The sequence below is a fragment of the Artemia sp. Qi Xiang Cuo genome, chromosome 12 (genome assembly GCF_049724085.1).
Source record: "Artemia sp. Qi Xiang Cuo chromosome 12, ASM4972408v1, whole genome shotgun sequence".
NCBI lineage: Eukaryota > Metazoa > Arthropoda > Branchiopoda > Anostraca > Artemiidae > Artemia > Artemia sp. Qi Xiang Cuo.
In genome coordinates this window covers 34,564,243-34,585,091 of record NC_142805.1, presented here as the reverse complement: position 1 = coordinate 34,585,091, position 20,849 = coordinate 34,564,243, and the positions used below count along the sequence as shown (strand labels likewise).

The window sequence follows — 20,849 nt, the reverse complement described above, 5'->3', positions numbered from 1 at the left end:
TAGATATGAGGAAAAGTTTTCAAATGAGCCATTAAACATCACTCTAAAAAGTTCTGGTAGCCCACTAGCCCCAGCTTTACCACTTGAGACATGACACCAAAAGTGCTGTTTTTAGTGCTATTTGAAACTTGCAGATGGTGGAACTTATAGGAAGAACATAGATATGAGCAATATTTTTTCCATATGAGCTAATAAAAACTTATCTATGATGTTCTTGTAGCCCGGTAGCCCCACCCCTTGAGAAGTGGCATAAAAAGTGCCTTTTTTTGTGCCATATGGCCTTTGCAGATGGCGGAATTTATATAAACCACGTACATATAAGAAATAGCTTTTGAATCAGCTCTTAAGTCTCTCTATGATTTTCTAGTAACCCGCTAGGTCTGGAAATAAGAGGAAAAAAGACAGTTTTAATGTTTTTAACTTTTAGTTACTATGGGCTGTGGTTGACTCTACAAGATTGCAGCTAGTGCTTCAACCATGACAAACAGTTCATTGCAAATTCTCCCAAAAAATTCGCTAACACTGACAGCTGTGAAATCTAATAGATGGTTGGATTTGTAAAAACCAAGTAAATATAAGAAATAGCTTTTAATTGAGCCATTAAACATCTATCTACTATGGTGTGGTAGCCTGCTAACGTTGCAGTAGTTTACGGGCAGCAGACAATTTATGAAACTTACTAAGGTGGTTGGGAGGGAGAGTGTACAGGAGAGGTTCTTGTAAATCTCCAGTTAAGGGGTTCTGGAACATAACTATTACAATAGTACTTGTTTTGTACTTCAAAGCCTTTCAACTTAAGAAGTGGCACCAAAAGTGTTGTTTTCACTGCTATATCGCCCTTACGAATGACAGAATTGATAATTTCACGTAGATATAAGCAAGAGCTTTCAAATGAGCCATTAAATATAACTCTTAAAAGTTCTGCTAGTCAATAGCACCAGCTTTTCCTATTGAGACATGGCACCAAAAGTGTCGTTTTTAGTACCATTTGGAAATTGCAGATGTTGTAATTTATAGGAAGAACGTAGATATGAGCAATTTCTTACAATATCATACAAGCTATAACAAAAATATGTCTAAGATAATATGGTGGCCTGCTAGTGCTACCCCTTATAAAGTGGCACAAAAAGCGCAATTATAGTGCCATATGGCACTTGCAGATGACGCAATTTATAAAAATTGCGTAGATATGTGAAATAGCTTTTTAATGAGCCATTAAGTATCTTTCTATGATGTCCTGGTAGCCCAATCGACCTGTTGAAAAAAAAGAGATTTCTTTTTTGCTCAAGGAGGGGGACTATAATTTTCCTGTACAAGGTTTTCAACCAGGCCGATTCCAATGGTACACTTTTCATTTTGATCTGATGCCATTTTCGAGGGGTTTCAGGCTTTTTTCGAAATCACCATAAATTTCTTTTGGCAATAAACTTTTACTTTTAAGACAAACCGAAATAATATTTATTATTCCTAAGTCAGTGTCAAATGGTTATTTTTTTTCACCTGGCAGTCTTTTTTCAAAACGTGTTTTTTAGCTTTGGTTACTACGGGGTGTGGTTCGCTCTTTACTAGGTTGCAACTACCGCTGCAACCATGACATATGAATCGTGATTTGCCCACAATTTGTATGTGTACCAAATCCTTAGCCCCTTCTCAATGTTATCCTTCCAGACAGGTCACAACTACATTAAGCACAAAAAAGCATGCATGATATATTGCTACTACTCTCCAACCCTCTCCCAGACAGTTCTGTATAGCCTCCCCTAGACGGCATTTGAGTCATGGCTTTTATATTCCCCTTTTGCTCAGAATATTCAAAATGTCCAATTACTATACCCTCGGCAATAACATAATCTAGGAAGCCTTAGAAGTAAGGACCATAAATTGTATGATTTCCTCGTTGTTCAAAGTTAGATTTTAGTAAAAAAAAAGTGTTCATTTTGCACCTTACATGAATTGGGATCATACTAGGATTTTCTACCTAAGATTGGCGGCCCCTTTTTAGGCTTACCAGCCCAGGCTGTGACCAAAAATGTTTTAGTTTAAAAAAAAAAAATAATTGTCCTATCCCAGATTGTGACTAAAACCATCGCACTTTGTTTTCTTATAGGGAGAAACTACCATATATGACAACGAAGGTCAATTTGAATGTCTACCGTGTCCTGAAGGTTGTGACACATGCATTGATGATAGACCTTGTGTTTTAGCCTTACATTGGATGATGCGGACAACAATCCTATTGTTACAAATAGTGGTGATTGCCTGTCTACCCTTCGTCGCCGCGTTAACTTGGAAATTTGGGCATGTTAAGGTAATTATTTGCTTGAATTTACTGTAGAACTAGGTAAATAAATTAAGAATCCATTTTGAGTCTATCTATAATTTTGCACTTGCTTGAATTTAGCTTCATCTTTCCAAACAAACGTCGACATTTTCTAATATTTGGAGGGTGCAACGTTCTAAGTTGTGACACTGATGTAGATCAATGGCGATGAGTTCGATGTTAAATTTATCCAAATGGTCTAGCCAAACAAGTTTGTTAATGCAGATAAACAGGCCTAGGTGAGAAACAATCATAGGCAGCGCGCTAGCGCTGCCTAAGTAAAGAACGATGTAGGCACAATGTGTTTTTGGTTTCTCCATACACGGGCACTTCGTATCGAAGGAGTCGGCGCAGAAACTTCGAAAAAGGCTCATTCGATTGGAAATTAGAGTGGCTAGTGCCCTTTTGAATAGTCGAAAGTGATTGGAGGGCACCTAGCCCCCCACGCCCATCATTCCCCCAAACACATCCAATAAAAATTTTGAGATAGCCATTTTGTTCAGCGTAGTTGATTTCCAGATAGGAAATATGCTTTTTAGGAGGACACTCCCCCAAAAACCTCAGGCCAAGGGTTTTAAGTTATGCCCTGGGGGCATATAAGGTTTTTTTATTGAAGGCGTTGTCGTAGAAACTTCAAAAAATGCTCATTAGATTGAAAATTCAAAGGGCTAGTGCACTTTTTAAGAGTCGAAAGTAATTGGAGGGAACCTAGCCCCCCCACGCCCATCCGTCCCCCAAACACAACCAATCACAATTTTTAGATAGCTATTTGGTTCAGCGTAGTTGATTTCCAGATAGAAAATATGTTTTTGAGGAGGACACTCCCCCAAGACCCTCGGGGCAACGATTTTAAGTTATGCCCTGGGGGCATATAAGGTTTTTTAGAAGGTGTTGTCGTAGAAACTTCAAAAAAGGCTAATTCGATTGGAAATTCAAAGGGTTAGTACCCTTTTCAATAGTCAAAAGTGATTGGAGGGCAACTAGACCCCCCCCCCCTGCCCATCATTCCCCCAAACACATCCAATCAAAATTTTGAGATAGACGTTTTGTTCAGCGTAGTTCATTTCCAGATAGAAAATATGTTTTTGAGGAGGACACTCCCCCAAAACCCTCAGGGCAAGGGTTTTAAGTTATGTCCTGGGAGCATATAAGGTTTTTATAGAAGGCGTTGTCGTAGAAACTTCAAAACAGGCTCATTCAATTGGAAATTGGAGTGACTAGTGCCTTTTTAGTAGTCGAAAGTGATTGGAGGGCAACTAGCCCCCCCCCCCCCCCACACCCATCATTCCCCAAAACACGTCCAATCAAAATTTTGAGATAGCCATTTTGTTGAGCTTAGTTGATTTCCAGATTGAAAATATGTTTTTGAGGAGGACACTCCCCCACAACCCTCAGGGCAAGGGTTTTAAGTTATGCCCTAGGGGCATATAAGGTTTTTTTATAGAAGACGTTGTCGTAGAAACTTCAAAACAGGCTCATTCGATTGGAAATTCAAAGGGCTAGTACCCTTTTAATAGTCGAAAGTAATTGGATGGCAATTTGCCCCCCCCCCCCCGCTCATTATTCACTCAAACAACTCCCATAAAAAAGGATATAAAGATATTTTGTTCACCGCAGTTGCTGTTTAGATATACAGCAAGTTTTTGTGAAAAATTATTAGACTCAATTCTTGGGACAAGGGTTTTAAGCTATGACCTGTGGGTCTAAGATGCTCTAATAGAATACATTGTTGTAGAAACTTCAAAACAGGCTCAATCAATTGGAAATTCAAAGGGCTATTACCCCTTTCTAATAGTCGAAAGTGATTGGAGGGCAACTGCCCCCCTCCACACCCATCATTCCCCCAAACACATCCAATAAAAACTTTGAGATAGCCATTTTGTTCAGGGTAGTTGATTTCCAGATAGAAAACATATTTTTGAGGAGGACACTCCCCCACAATCCTCAGGGCAAGGATTACAAGTTATGCCCTGAGGCATATAAGGTTTTTATTGAAATCTTTGTCGTAGAATCCTGAAAAGGGGCTCATTTGATTTGAAATTCCAAAGGGAATATTACCTTTTTTAATAGTCGAAAGTGATTGGAGGGCAACTAACCTCCCTCTCACGCCCACCTTCTCACCAAACACATCCAATCATAATTTTTAGATAGCCATTTTATTCAACGTAGTTGAAAGTTTTGGAAATTAGGTCTTTAAGGATGACAACCCCTCCCCCCACAGGCCTCAGGGCAGGGGCTGTAAGTTATGCCCTCGGAGCATATAAAGTTTTTATTGAAATTGTTGTCGTAGAAACTTCGAAAGGGCTCATTCAATTGGAAATTGAAAAGGCTAGTGCCTTTTTTAATAGTTGAAAGTGATTGGATAGCAACTGACGCCCCTCTCACGCCCACCATTTTCCCAAACACATCGAATTAAAATTTTGAGATATCCATTTTGTTCAACGTAGTTTAAAGTTCTGGAAATTTTGTCTTTTAGGATGATAACACCCTTAGAGCCCTCAATGCAAGGGTTGTAAGTTATGCCCTGGGGGCATATAAAGTTTTTATTGAAAGCTTTGTCGTAGAAACTTCAAAAGGGCTCATTCGATTGGAAATTCAAAGGGCTAGTAAGTAAGCAGTTTCCAATGAACACACCCCCCCCCCAGCACACAGGGCAAGGGTTGTGAGTTATGCCCTGGGGGCATATAAGATTTTTATTGATAGTTTTGTCGTAGAAACTTCAAAAGGGCTCATTTGATTGGAAATTGAAAGGGCTCGGGCCCTTTTTAATAGTTGAAAGTGATTGGAGAGCGACTACTACCCCTCTCACGCCCACTATTCGCCCAAACACATCCAATCGGAATTTTTAGATAGCCATGTTGTTTAACGACGTTGAAAGTTCTGGAAATTCGGTCTTAGAGGATGACAACCACCCTAACAGACCTTAGGGTAAGGGTTGTAATTTATGCCCTGGGGGCATATAAGGGGTTTATAGAAAGCGTTGTCGTTTCCAAAAGGGCTCATTCGATTGGAAATAGAAAGGCCTAGTGCCCCTTTTAATAGTCGAAAGTGATTGGAAGGCTTGTCATTCTTATAGTAAAGATCAAAGTGGGTAGAATGTATTATTTTTTGTTGTTGTTTAGACCAGGGCACTTCGTATCGAAGAAATTGTCGTGGGAACTTCAAAAAGGGCTCATTCGATTGAAAATAGAAAGGGCTGATGCCCTTTTAATAGTCGAAAGTGATTTGAGGGCAACTAATATCCCTTCCACTCCCACACTCCCACGCCAACCCTCCCATTTCTGATCTTATCATTGAACTAAATCAAAATAGCGTAAGTGTATCCAAGCTATCAAAGAAAGTAAACCGATTTTTTTTCGAATGGTATCAAGTTTTTCATTTCAGGTCAACTAGAGGAGGTATGAAACTAAATTAAATAGTATTATTTGTGTCCAGATTTTTAAAAGGGTTTTTGTGGTTAAAAATTGCTGAAAATTTTTCTCCAGCATACAAATAGCAGGCCAAACTATAAAGTCTTAAAAAACAAAAAGATTTAAAGTATTATCATCTTTTTCCCTGAAAGACTGTCAATATAAAACGAAAAGAAATTAATTAAAAAAAAATTTCTACAAAATAAGTTTTTCAAAGAAAAGTAAAGAACTCCATTAAACAAAAAAAAAGCAAAAATAAAATAAAATAATCAACCAATCATAAAAGTACCACAGATCAGCATTGATAGATAGATGAAACCCAAAACGAACAGAAATTACAATTATTAACCGAGTCAAACTCAAAACGAGCCGAAATTAACATAAGTTGGCCGCAAAACCCCTATGCCTTCCCAAGGCCAGAACAAAATTTGCACTTTACTGAAAAAACATATATGTTTTTACTTTTATAACTTTAATAAATCAAATAATATTTACATTATGATTACTAAATATCAGTATGTGTGTATTAAACTGACAATGCACAGTCATTTGTATTTTTTCAGTTATCTGTTTTGATTCTTTTAATACCAATAGCTGCAGTGTAAAACCGTATTGTAGTATTAAAGTGGCTTCTCTGACCCGCTTAGAAAATGGGCCTTAATGCTTGGTGAATTAGCAGCAGAGGTGGTGAAGCTGCTCTGGGCTGATTTAGGTTTACCAAACCTAACCAAGGTCATTCTTTTCTAATTTACGGCTATGGCTGAGACAGTGTAGAAATAAAAATACTTCTATGTGATGTCCTGAAGGAGTAGGTTCGTCTAAGTATAAACAAATGATTGTGTGCTTACAAGCACTGCAGAAAATTGTTTTCTAAAAAGTGATGAACGTGGGTGGGTCTCCCTCACTGCAAGAAAAACATTCACTCTTACCAAAATTAGCCAAACTCTCGGAAAATAATATTAAAAATATTAATTTAATGTAATATTAAGCTAACTTTTGGGGACTCAAAAACTGCTTTGCAAAAATTCCAGCAATTGTCAGCATATTTCAAACAAAATGGTTTAAAACGAGATATGTTCAAATTTTGGGTGAAAAAATGTCGCAGGCAATAAGGACCATTGTGCGGGAACATAGTTTTTCTAACGGCCTCCTTAAATATTCGCTGTCTCAGGTTAATTTCTAGTCAAAATTCATCCTTGTCTTTACAGTCGATATTTATCGAAAATGTGACTTAGCAATAGTATTTGTTTAATTGAGGGATTACTTGTATGAATACTGGACCATTATTGTAGTTCACAACTATATGAAAACCCCAACAAAAATCCTGGTAGTACTTGTCCTCTTTAGGAAAGTTCCTGGCAACGTACATCGCTCTCAACCTCTCAAGATCTGAACATAGAAATACTTTTCCAGTTCAGTCGATTTTCTTTTTTTTTTTTAATGAGCAGAAGAAAAAATCTTTAACACTAATAAGCTATTAAAAAAACTCTGGCCCCAATGTTTTCTCTGAAGGACGTCCAAAGGAGTGGACATCGGGTCCCTATCAAATTGAAACTATAGGACGAATAAAACCTTTTATTAAAAAGATTTGTCAAATAAAATCTCACTCTTTCTGGAAATTTTAAAAGCAATCGTTGACTATTGTCAAGCAGAGACTAATTTTACATTTTGAGCACATCTATCTTGACTTTTTACAACATTTGGACCGTCTGCACCGAGTGGCATTTTTCAAGTTACAAAATTCCGGTAAGCGTAGTGCTGCTAATGCTTGTTGCGGAGGGATATGTCTGTTTTTCACGTTCAAGACAAGATTGTGAGTTGGAATTTCATCTCGAAACTATTTTTATTATTTTAATTTCGAGGCTCTGGGCTTCCAGAACTGAGTAAAAACTCGGCAATACTTAAGCCTCTTCGAGCAATTGGCTAGCGCGCTTAGATGAAAAAGAAATTTGCCTTCTTCCAAACGGAAGTTAGTCATTCGTGCCTTTCCGGGGTAATTTAGCCGTCTTAGCTGAGTGGTTTGCACGATAGACTTGATACCCTTTATCCGTGAGGAAATGGGATCGATTCCTGGTGTTACTGGTTATTTGCTTTTTACCGGGGATCAATGGCGTAACTTTGAAGCTCAAACAGAGTCAACCCACCTCTAATTGGTTACCCAGAGATATTTCTTGGCAAGGTAAATAGGAACAGTGTGCAAAAGCACGGGAGAACTGGCCCAACCCCCAATGTACTTTTCGGCTGAAGGGTCAAGTAACAGAGATCAGCCCTACTGGTAGGGACTGTATAGTTCAATCCTGTATTCTTTACCTTTTTTAATAACAGTTCAAACTATCGAACACATTTGCCAGAGTAGCTTCCACAAAATGATGAAACGGACACACAGTTCATTTTCATACGCGTCTTGAAACGATAATAGCTAACCATGTGGTTCACCGGGAGACACCACCCTTGTAGGTGTAATACTCTGAGACTAGTCAGGGGCGTTTGACCTGTACGCATGCCCCCTTCTGCTTTCCAAACCTTTTGATCTCCTTTTCATCTTCTATGCCTTTGCAGTTGGAAGCTAGAAGAACCACTTTTTATCATACGAATGTGTAACCGCTGCCTTTTTGTCTGAGCACACATGCGTTACAGAAGCTCTTTTACTCTTCCTTTTTAATTTCTCCTTCGGTTAAAATTATTGGGCCGTTGGCACTAAGACAATTTTTAATTAGCCTATAGTTCACGTAAAACTAACTTTTTTCAGCAAGCACGGCAAGGAGCTTGACAGTAGCGAAGAAATATGTCAAAATGAGGCATTTGCCTTTCTTGTAGGGTGTGAAACAAACCTTGTACAATCTACCACAAACTTTGTGGTAGATTTCAAAGTCAATAAGAAGACATGAGGAGCTGTCAAGTATAAGACTCTTTAGTCCTGCTGGGTTATGATTGTTAGAGACATTTTGCTTCATAGTTGATATACATTTGATAGGTATCAGCTGTTCATCAAAAGAGCAATTCCTGTCGCAGAGCAATTGTAGACATATGTTCTTGAAGTTATTCAGGATTGAATGCACCTTCCAATGTCTATTTTCGATTTTTTCATCGTCTGTGACTTCTAAATCAAACACAAACTAGCAAGTAGTTGTGTTAAAATGACATAATTACATCATGACCACGATAACCATCAAACCGTTGGGATTTCCTCCGAGACGGCGTTACTGTTACTTTGTTGGCCTTTAAGTACTTACCAAGTGTTGCTAGAGATAAATCGTCATCCCAATCTCCACTTTAAATGTCTAGAAGAACAACATAGCCGCTTGATGACGAGATGGTAACTTTAGTTGGTTCGGCATCCATGTGTGAAGAGGAAAAATAGTTATTTTGAATCTATTCGTCGTCAATATCTAAATCAGAGATATAAAGGTCACTCTCAACAAGCATTCTAAGGGTATCAATAAGTGAAACTACAAGAAAGGAACAGTTTCAGTATGCTTCAAACCAATTGGCTGTTTTATGCTTAAAAATAAAAAATCAACGATCTCTATCATTTCTATTCAAATGTAGATCTGGACTATGAAAATTAATTTACTCTTTTCATTCTTATTTTCTATTTTAATGACCCGTTTTATTATGTTCATGGATCGTTTTAACATTTTAACATCTAAGCATTAACGTTTAAACGTCTTGGAAATTTTATATTTATAGCTCAGTCATGAAGCGATAGAATTTTTTCTGTGCAGATAAGTTCTGTTTTCCTATGCAGATATATTTTAATTACAACCCGATTTTCTAACGATTATCAACATCGACGTAGCTTTTATTGCATATTCTTACAACAAAAGAAATTTAAAAAAAATACATTTGTTATCTCTCTTGAATAACAAACTAATTCTACTTCCATTATTGGTAAGATTAATATAAATGTAACAAGAAGCATGACAGAAACAATCCGGTGGATGCGAAACTTGATTTGGACCGAATGTCCACAGAAGGAAACTGGGAGTTTATGAGGTTCCACCTTACAGTTTATTTTCTAATTACTAGGTTTTTTACCTGTAATTTTTTTCTGTTTTTTTATCTTTACCCATTTCACTTCCAAATTTAACTATTTTGAGCTTTGCAATGTAGGCACTAAATGTCACAGAAACTTTCTGAAAAAAAACTGTAGATGGCAGTTCAGGATCGAAAAACGCACTGAAATACTCAAAACTTGGCTAGATGGCCAATCTTTACACAAAAATTATTTACGGGAGTGTCTATAGACGGGCACGCCTAGTCTCAGAAGGAAGAGCTGTACCATTATAGACGTTAATAATCATTGCATGATTCTGATCTCAACAATATGTAACAAGTCCACAATTCTACTGAAATGTATCAGTGAAGCCGCTATTTTCAATTAGGCATTTTGCATAATAAAGCACCTTTGTCTCTCCAAATTCGCACATTTTTACCATTGACCATTGACATTTTTACCATTAATTTTTACACCTTTCGACCACTTTGGTTAAAATGGAAATTTAAAAATTGCGTTCTGGTGTTATACAGCGTCACAAGGCCAAGGGACGTGAACAGGGGACCACGACGCCTGAGCAACTCCCCCCCCCCCAAAAAAAAAGAACAAACAGACTTTTCCGCATATACGGACACTCCTTTTTTCAATTATTTCTATTTATCATTTAGCCCCCTGAAAAGGAAAAATTTCATATACGTGCCTGATGGGGCCCTTGGCAACACGAAGGACACGCTTTCTACGATCATCCTACCATATGGACGAGGACAGATATTAGATAGAACGATTGTGATACGTTGCCTCCCTAAATGTGAAAAGGCTGTTTTTATTTCTAACTTTCTGGGCGTGAGGTGATTGGCTAGTAGCATCGCTAAATAGTCCTGTATGATATAAATATGTAAAAAAAAGATATTTTCATCGCAATATTTTTATTCTGTTCTGTTTTAACCCTAAGTATTTCGAATCCGGCTGAAGCCCAGCTACTGTGAATTCTGTCAAACATTCAAAATTGTTGGTAAAGTGTTCATCTTCGAAACGGTTTCCAATTGTTGTGTTTTGCCATCATTTATTTTCTCACCATGATAAAGCCAAAATTAGTTTTAAAATTCTAAATTTCGTTTCTAATGTCGACATTTACTTTAAATCGATTCGTTATCTCGTCTGATACATTGGCACCTTGATGCTTAAAACTTGGCCCCTTTCACAGCTTTTATTTATTTTCAAGGTAGCCTTTGAAATTAAATAAAAAATAATATAATGTATAAACTTCCACTCACAGTAATTCAATTTACAATGTCTAAATCGTATTTTGCTGTTCCATATCCAGGAACTATTAAATCGCACTTCTTTAGAAGAAAAAGTGCGTCTAACTCTCGCTAATTGTAAGTATAAGAATATCTACTAACTGACAAATTAGAAGTACAGTTTGTTTATTCAGAAGAGCAGAATGTGACGAAGGTTTACCTTTGATTAATGAGTCGCGAAGAGATCTACGTCCGGGAATAGTCGATAAACTTCAACGTATCTTGAAAGAAAACATCTGCCATAATTTAGAGCTAACGGCCATTAAAAGTTCTTCCGCATCTTTTAAGTGTCGTCAGCAGGCAGTTTCGTGATATAAATGGACGTAAACATTTACGTTGTCATTCAACAAAGATGAAAATAAAGTTTTGCCAGCATCCTTCAATTTTCCCACCTTTTTGCGAATTATTTTTGTTAGTGAGAGCTCTTCTTTTGTTGTTTATAAAACTAACTTTACAAAGCCTTCATTCTTTTACAACGTGACGCTTCTCTTGGAAATCGTCACTTTAATGATTAAAGAGGCAGCTGAAACTAGCTAAAAATAAGCCTAGGCTCGTAGTAACCGGAGTTTTGAAAGCATTTTCAAATACTTAATAGCAAGTTCAATGACTATGTTTGGTCCTTTCACCTGTCTTGTTTATGGTAATGACTTGTATTGGGCAATGAGAGATAAATTTTGGTCAATGTACTGCAATTTACGTTCTTCCAAATAATCTACAAGATCCAAATTCAGATATCGTGGAAAAGGATGTTGATGTATTTGATTTTTTGCATATAATTATTTCTCCTAAAAATCATTTTAATATCCTCCAAATCCAACAATCCAGGAATACAAGCATAATGTGCGGAATCAACTTATTTTTCCTTGTTAAACTTTGAAACTTATTTCTAATTCCCACTGTCATTGTTATAATAAACTAATAATTGTTCATTACCATATGTTGTCAACGACATCTAGTTAGGTTTTGGTGAACCCATTACCCCTCCACACTAAACTGCCTTTTATGCCTCTTGACATCAAAATGATGTGAATTGCTATTATTGAGTAAAAAATTAACCGACATTACTCCTAATAAGATACACAATAAAATGACAATTCATAGAGAACAGATACCTAATTAAAAAAAAAAAAGTTCAAATGAAAACTAAAATGAACAAAAATTACAATTAACAAGTAAGCGTTTTCGATCTTCAATTATTTGTCTTCTTGTTGAAGCCTTTTTCTCTTCTGAAGTACCTAAATTACTTCTACCGTCTCATTTTCAAAACCAAACGTCAGTACTTTTCGACTGCCGATCTTTCAACTTTCCGTCATCCGGATTTATTTTCTGACCGTCACTGGGAGGTCAGATTTTGACTTTTATCTTCGGAGCTCACTGCGTTCCAATGTTAAGGGTTGCTATATTTAATGCCAAGAGATTTAAAGCAAGTTTTATAGCTTTAATTTTCACCCATTTTTGTGCATGATTGCCACAGTTAGTCAAAAATCTTCCTCTCTGGGTTAATATGCTTTATTATAAAGTAAAAACAAGTAATAAATGACACAAAGAAAATTAAATTTCCCCATGAAAGTGAAGAGCAAAATTGAAAATTAAGACGATAAAAAATTATCACTTTTAAGCATGTGCAACATGTATCTACAGATTTAGTGTGAATAAACTGATTGCTGACATTTTCTTGTATTTTTCTAATATTGTACAAAGACTTTACCAAACTAAAAAAGAGTACCAGATTTTGTTCAATAGAAATATAAAGCCCTTCATAATTTGTTTACAGTGGGAAAGTAATGTATTTTGTATTTTTTTTTTCATATAATAAAATACGCCTGAATTTGATATGACCTCTGCAAAGGGAGTTCAATCCAATGTAAGGGTAATTTTTTGTTTAAAAATAAAAAAAACAAGTGATTTAAACTGAAAGTAAAAACTTTAAACGAACAGAAATTATTCCGTATATGAAAGGGGCTGTCCCCTCCTCAACGCCTCGCTCTTTACGCTTTTTATTAGTTTTATATTAGTTTTTTATTGTTTTTAAAAATAAAGTTGTGAGACAGAGTCAAACTTTAGCGTAAAGAGCGAGGCGTTGAGGAGGGGACAGCCCCTTTCATACACGGAATAATTTCTGTTTGTTTAAAGTTTTAATGTCACTCCTTACTTTCAATTAAAAAACTTGTTTTCTTATTTAATTTCTGAACGTTTTTGAAGTAATGCAGATTTTGATTTTGGCTCACTGTACATGAATAATAAAAAAAAATTTGCATATTAATTTTACTTTTTTGGCTAAATGGCTTTCTCTAAAATTGTGTAATTTTGTTTAAAAACGTTTTTATTAGTAATAAATATAAGTAAATTACGAATTAACTTAGGTAACGAACATCTACATTCGTATATTTTTATTACGTATATTAGGGGGTTCGCCCCCTAGTCAATACCTCGCTCTTTACACTAAGGTTCGATTTTTTTTCCAATTCTTTCAGAATGAACCCTTAATTACAATGGCCGTTAATTAGAATAAATAGCTCTTATGAAAGTACTAAGAAAACTTTAGCGTAAAGAGCGAGGTATTAACTAGGGGGTGAACCACAGTCATATACGTAATAGTTTCTATTAATTTTAAGTTTTTATGTGGAAAAGTTTTCAGTTGAAAAGTTTTTCAGTTGAAATTTTTTTTTATTTAATTTCTGATCGTTTTTTTAATCAAGCTGGGAACTTCGGTGACCCCTTCCTAGCAATGCACCTTCCTCGATGAGGACTTCATCCGTGGAAAGATCCTCCCACGTAACCCCCGACCCACCCACCCTCACTACCAGAAAAAATCCCCCCCTGAAAACGTCTGTATCCTTCCCATAGTCAATGCTATATGTAAGCATTGGGCAAAATTCATAACTTGCAGCCCTTCCCCCGGGGACTGTGGGGCATTAAGTCATCCTCAAAGACATAGTTATTATATTTTTCGACCATGTTGAACAAAATGTCTATCTCAAAATTTTGATCAGGTGACCATGGGAAATAAATGAGCTTGGGAGGGGGCCTAGTTGCCCTCCGTTTTTTTTTTGCTCACTGTAAAAGGGCACTAGAACTTTTAATTTCCGTTTGAATCAGCCCTCCCGCGATATTCTAGGACAACTGGGTCAATACGATCACCCCTTGGGGAGAAAAAAACAAACAAACAAAAAACCAAATAAACACGCATCCATGATCTTTCTTCTGGCAAAAAATACAAAATTCCACATTTTTGTAGATAGGAGCTTGAAACCACTACAGTAAGGTTCTCTGATACGCTGAATTTGATGGTGTGATTCTGCTTTTTTTTCGAAAATAAAGCAAATTTTCTTAGGCACGTAGCTTTTGATGGGTAAGATTGAACTTGATGAAACTTATATATTGGAAATCAGCATAAAAATATAATTCTTTTGATGTATCTATTGGTATCAAAATTTGGATGTTTAGAGTTTCGGTTACTACTGAGCCGGGTCGCTCCTTACTTGCAGTTCGTTACCACGAACTGTTTGAATATTAACTTATGGACTGTCAATATCATGGCTGTCTAGACCAATGTGTTGGTATACTGAGTGATCTGTTATATTTTTAGGCTGCTTAATGACTTTCTTGTAACTAAAATAAAGTTTTTTTTGTTTTAATTGAGTTGGTAAGAGAATTTAAGCTGATCGCTAAAAGTTGTCAATTTCATAGCAGATGATAGTGTTTAAGGATTCATAGATAAGACGGTTGATACAACCTTACTTTTCTCGTATCTTTTTGTAAACATTCATGTTCTTAAACATGATTTGCTCTAAACAATCTAAAGAAAAAATAATAGAACTTATAAGTATCTTTCTAATACCTTAGACGCTATTGAAATGACAATAAAATTAGCCATTTTTTTTCAGGTGGTCAGAGCAGCAAGTCCTTTACTGCTTCGAATAATCATCATTGGAGCCTTTTTCATCTATTTGACAGTAAGTTTCTCTTTCTCTCTGTTTCAGTATTCAAAGCGTATATTTAGCCTGACAAAATAAACCTAAAGCATAGTAACCGAAACTCTAAGAAAAAGTCTTGATAATAATGGATAGATAGCAAAAAAAATCGAATCTTGATGCTTATCTAAAATGCATAAAAATCATCACGTATGATGCTACCTATCAAAAGTTACAAGCCTGAGGAATTTGCCAAATTTTTGAACAGGGGGGAAACATACCCAAAGCATCAAATGATCTCAATGAAATTCACACTACCAGTTTCAGCATATCAGAGAACTCTACTGAAGAGGTTCCATACTCCCATATACAAAAATGCGGAATTTTTCATTTTTTTTTTGCCAGAAGCGAGATCACGGACGCATATTTATTTGCTAGTTTGTTTTTTGTTGTGTTTTTCCCCCAGGAGTGATTATATCGAACCAGTAATCGTAGAAGATGGGGAGAGGGCTCATTTGATCTGAAATCAAAAGTTATTTTGCCCTTTTAACTGACTAAAAATATTAGAAGGCAGCTGGCCCCCCTCTCACGCTCCCTTTTTTCCCAAAGTCGTCCGATCAAAATTTTGATATAGTCATATAGTCCAGCGTAGTTAAAAGATCTAATAACAATGTCTTTGAGGATGACTTGAACCCCCACAGCCCACAGGGGAAGGGCTGCAGGCCACGAACTTTGCCATTGTTTACATATAGTATTGGCTATTGGAAACTATACGGATATTTTTGTGTTTTTGAAGGGGGGGATTTTTCTGATAGGGGGGCTAGGTTTGTAATATTTCCTTGTAGTGTTTCTTGGGGGAAAGGTTTTTCCTTGGACGGGGAGAGTAGAAAGGCCTCAGGAGGTCCCATTGCTCAACCCTGCTGCCACCTACAACTTTTTTACATAATTTATGCATGTTTTTATGTCTGTTCGTTGTCAGTGAGAATGGAAAAACAGAATTTTTCTCACTTGAAAAAACATGAATTTTCTCACATTGAAGGATGTTTTCTTGGACGGTTATGTGTGTTGGTCAATTTATTTGATGTTTTTTTCATGGATGTCAACAGAAATTCATGTCTGTTTTATGGTTCGTTGTCAGTGAGAATGAAAAAACAGGAACTTTCTCACATTTATGGATGTCAACAGCAATTTATGTCTGTTTTATGTCTGTTCGTTGTCAGTGAGAAACAAACATGGCTTCTTTGATCTTTAGGCTAGCCTAACCCGATAAATTGTTTTACATAATCGGCGGGGTAATTATTTATTCACGAAGGGGGAATTAAGAAACAAACATAGCTTCTTTGATGTTTGGCGAGCCTAACCTGATAAATTGATTTACATAATCGCTAGGGAAATTATTGATTCACGAAGGGGGAATTAAGAAACATTATGGTTTCTTTAATCATAGGTCTGAGGGATAAACGTTCTTTAGGTCAGAGAGAAAAATTAATATTCTATTTTTAAATAGGGCTTCATTGATCTTTAGTGTCGGGAATTAGAAATGACGTCACTTGTTATCTTGGAATTATGTGGGAGTCTAAAGAGATAGAAATTCTATTTTTAAATACGGCTTCACTGAGCTTTAAGTCGGAGAGATAAATTGATATTCTCACGAAACCTTAATAGTTTAGCTAGGATCATTTATGAGATGAAGAGATTAACGGAGGAAAGGGTTTCCTAGAAATTTGAAATGTGAAAGCACAGAGATGCCAAAAACAAAAGGAATACGCTGAAGTTACGATTAGGGATTATTTGGGCGAAACCGTTTTAGGGAATTATTTCGGCGAAACAGTTAGAGACATTTTAAAAGATGATTTAAAAGATGATTTTAGAAGAGGATTTGAGGGTGAAACTCTGTGGTCGTCATAATACACAAGTTCCATTTGCACAGTGTTGTGAGGTCCCCTACCACAACCCCAAAGGTTCCTCATACCCCACCCCAACCCCGAAGGGTCCTCATACCCCACCCCAACCCCGAAGGAAGCCCCCGGTCCTCAAAGGTCCACCGGGCTCCCAAAGGGCCACCCGGCCCTCAAGGGTCCCCCAGACCCCCAAAGGACCCACCAGGCCCCAAAGGCCCCCTACCCCCTCCCCTTGGCCCCCAAAGGCCCCCACTCCCTCCCTCTCCCTCCCTCTACTACCCCCTCCTCACCTCCCCCTCCCCTCCCCCTCCTCTCCTCCCCCTCCCCTCCTACCCCCTTCCCTCCCCCATTTTTTAATATTTTTTTTGTGCATTGAGACACAGAAGGATCCCCTCCCCCCAGCCCCCCCCTAAAGGGCCCCCAGCGCCCCAAAGGCTCCTGAGCCACCATTTTAATACGTTTTTAAGGCTTTATTATATCTTTTCAGAACATATTATTATTTTAGGGAATTATTTCTGTGAAACAGTTAGAGACGTTTTAAAAGATGATTTTTGAAGAGATTTTAGAAGAGGATTTGAGGGTGAAACTCTGTGGTCGTTATAATACTCAAGTTCCATTTGAACAGTGTCGTGAGGTCCTCTATCCCCAACCCCAAAGGGTTCCGATCCCCCTAACCCAACCCCCAAGGAAGCCCCTGGTCCTCAAAGGTCCTCCCAACCACCCAAAGGACCACCCGGCCCTCCAGGGCCCCCCCACACCCTCCAAAGCCCGCCCCGTTCCCCGTCTTTCGTTGATGAATGTTGTCTGAAACCTATGATTTGGGGTGTATGGGTTGATATTTTTGACTTTTCTGAGTTGGATTTCTTAGTCTTTCATAGGTGTGTGTTGTCTGAAACCTACGATTTGGGATGGGTGGTTTGCTATTTTTGACTTTTATGAGCTGGATTTCTTACCCTTTCATAGATGTGTGTTGTCAGAAAATTATGATTTAGGATGTGTAGTTTGCTTTTTGTACTTTTCATAGCTATGATTCTTAGTCTCTCATAGGTGTTTGTTGTCTGAAACTTCTAGTTTGTGATGAGTAGTTTGCTATTTCAGACTTTTATGAGCTAGGCTTTCCTAGTATATCGTAGGTGAATGCTGTCAGAAAATTATGATTTGGGATATGTAAATTACTATTTCGGGCTTTTCTGAGCTAGATTTCTTAGTCCCTCATAAGTGTTTGTTGTCTGAAGCCTATAGTTTGGGATGAGTAGTTTGCTATTTTTGACTTTTCTGAGCTAGGTTTCTTAGCCTTTCATAGGTGTGTGTTGTCAGAAACTTATGATTTGGGATATGTAAATTACTATTTTTGACTTTTCTGAGCTAGATTTCTTAGCCTTTCATAGGTGTTTGTTGTCTGAAACCTATAGTTTGGGATGAGTAGTTTGCTTTTGGACTTTTCAGAGCTGGATTTCTTAGCCTTTTGTAGGTGTGTGTTGACTGAAACTTATGATTTGGGATATGTAAATTACTATTTCGGGCTTTTCTAAGCTAGATTTCATAGTCTTTCGTTGGTGTGTGTTGTCTGAAACCTATGATTTGGGATTTGTAGTTTTGCTTTTTGGACTTTTCAGAGCTAGGATTCTTAGTCCCTCATAGGTGTTTGTTGTCTGAAACCTATAGTTTGGGATGAGTAGTTTGCTATTTCAGGCTTATCTGAGCTAAGGTTTCTTAGTATTTCGTAGGTGTGTGTTGTCTGAAACTTATGACTTGAGGTGTCTAATTTGCTATTTCAGGCCTTTCTGAGCTAAGGTTTCATAGTATTTTGTAGGTGAATGGTGTCTGAAACTTATGATTTGGGATATGTAAATTACTATTTAGAACTTTTCTAAGTTAGATTTCTTAGTCTTTCGTTGGTGTGTGTTGACTGAAACCTATGATTTGGGATATAAGGTTCTTAGTCTTTCGTTGGTTGTGTGTTGTCTGAAACCTATGATTTGGGATTTGTAGTTTGCTTTTTGGACTTTTCAGAGCTAAGATTCATAGTCCCTCATAGGTGTTTGTTGAATGAAACCTATAGTTTAGGATGAGTAGTTTTGCTATTCCAGGCTTTTCTGAGCTAAGGTTTCTTAGTATTTCATAGGTGTGTGTTGTCTGAAACTTATGATTTGAGGTGTGTAATTTGCTATTTCAGGATTTTCTGAGCTAAGGTTTCATAGTATTTCTTAGGTGAATGTTGTCTGAAACTTATGATTTGGGATATGTAAATTAATATTTTGGGCTTTTCTAAGCTAGATTTCTTAGTCTTTCGTTGGTGTGTGTTGTCTGAAACCAATGATTTGGGATGGGTGGGTTGCTATTTTTGACTTTTCTGAGCTGGATTTCTTAGCCTTTCATAGGTGTGTGTTGTCTGAAACTTATGATTTGGGATGGTTAATTTGCTATTTTTGACTTTTCTGAGCTAGCTTTCTTAGCCTTTCATAGGTGTGTGCTGTCAGAAAATTATGATTTGGGATTTGTAGTTTGCTTTTTAGACTTTTCAGAGCTAGGATTTTTAGTCCCTCATAGGTGTTTGTTGTCTGAAACCTATAGTTTGGGATGAATAGTTTGCTATTTCAGGCTTTTCTGAGCTAAGGTTTCTTAGTATTTCATAGGTGTGTGTTGTCTGAAACTTATGATTTGAGGTATGCAATTTACTATTTCCGACTTTTCATAACCAGATTTCTTAGTCTTTCGAAGGTGTGTGGTGTCTGAAACCTATGATTTGGGATGTGTGGGTTGCTATTTCTTGACTTTTCTGAGCTGGATTTCTTAGCCTTTCAAAGGTGTGTGTTGACTGAAACCTATGATTTGGGAATCAGTGGTTTGCTATTTTTGACTTTTCTGAGCTAGATTTCTTAGCATTTCATAGGTGTGTGCTTTCAGAAAATTATGATTTGGGAGGTGTAGTTTGCTTTTTGGACTTTTCAGAGGTAGGATTCTAAGTCCCTCATAGGTGTTTGTTGTCTACAACTAATACTTTGGGGTCAGTAATTGACTATTTTAGGTTTTTTTGAGCTATGATATTCTAATATTTCATAGGGTAAGCTTCCACATCAGTTTTAAGTTCACCAAGACATAAGAAATCTTAGTTTAAATTCAAAATTTTTTCATAGAAGGTAGGAAAAGTTATACTATGATGTTGATTATTTTCTATGAAGATAGAAAGTTTCACTTTAATTCAAAATTTTCTTAAATTCAGTTCCGACTTTTCTCAAAGAGATGAAAAAATTTAAAGTTCGGCTCCAAATATTTTCCACGTCAGTTTTAAGTTCACCGAGACATAAAAAATTTAAAGTTCACTTCTAAATTTTTCCACAGAAGATAGGAAAAGTTATACTATGAATATGTTTCCCGGAAGATAAAAAGTTCTAGTTCAATTTAAAATTTTCGCAACGAAGTGAAGAAAAGTTCAAGTTCTCTACTGAATTTTATCAAAGAACACAATTCAATTCTAATTTCAACAAATAAAATGAAAATCTTCCACTTCATTTCTTTATTTCACAAAGACAAAAAGAAATTTAAAGTTAAATTCTAAATTTTTCGGTGGAAGATAGAAAAATTAATACCATAGTTGTGAATATTTTCATGGAAGATAAAAAGTTGTAGTTGAATTTAAAATTTTCTCAATGAAGTCAAGGAAAGTTCAAGTTCTCTCCTGAATTTTAACAAAGAACACACTTCAATTCTAATTTTTCCAGAGAAAATAAAAATCTTCCACATAAGTTCTTTATTTTACAAAGACATAAAGAAATTTAGAGTTCAATTCTAAATTTTTCGTTGGAAGATAGAAAAAGTAAAACCATACTTGTGAGTATTTTCCCCGTAATATAAAAAGTGATATTTAAATTCAAATTTTCTCAACGAAGTGAAGAGTAATTCAAGTTCTATCCTGAATTTTACCAAAGAACACAATTCTATTCCAATATAACCAGAGAAAACAAAAATATTCCACTCTATTTCTTTATTCCGCAAATACATAAAG

At 36.6% G+C, this 20,849-nt stretch overlaps 1 protein-coding gene across 2 annotated transcripts in view; it reads left to right on the top strand.

The window, feature by feature from the left end:
• LOC148946053 (uncharacterized) overlaps positions 1-20,849 on the top strand; it is a 349,628-nt gene that overhangs the window by 207,697 nt on the left and 121,082 nt on the right. For both annotated transcript variants that reach the window (XM_089097871.1, XM_089097872.1), the window contains exons 6-7: positions 2,108-2,308; positions 14,916-14,984. In XM_089097871.1, the coding sequence (XP_088953997.1) occupies positions 2,108-2,308; positions 14,916-14,984 (270 nt within the window). The remainder of the gene's footprint in view (positions 1-2,107; positions 2,309-14,915; positions 14,985-20,849) is intronic.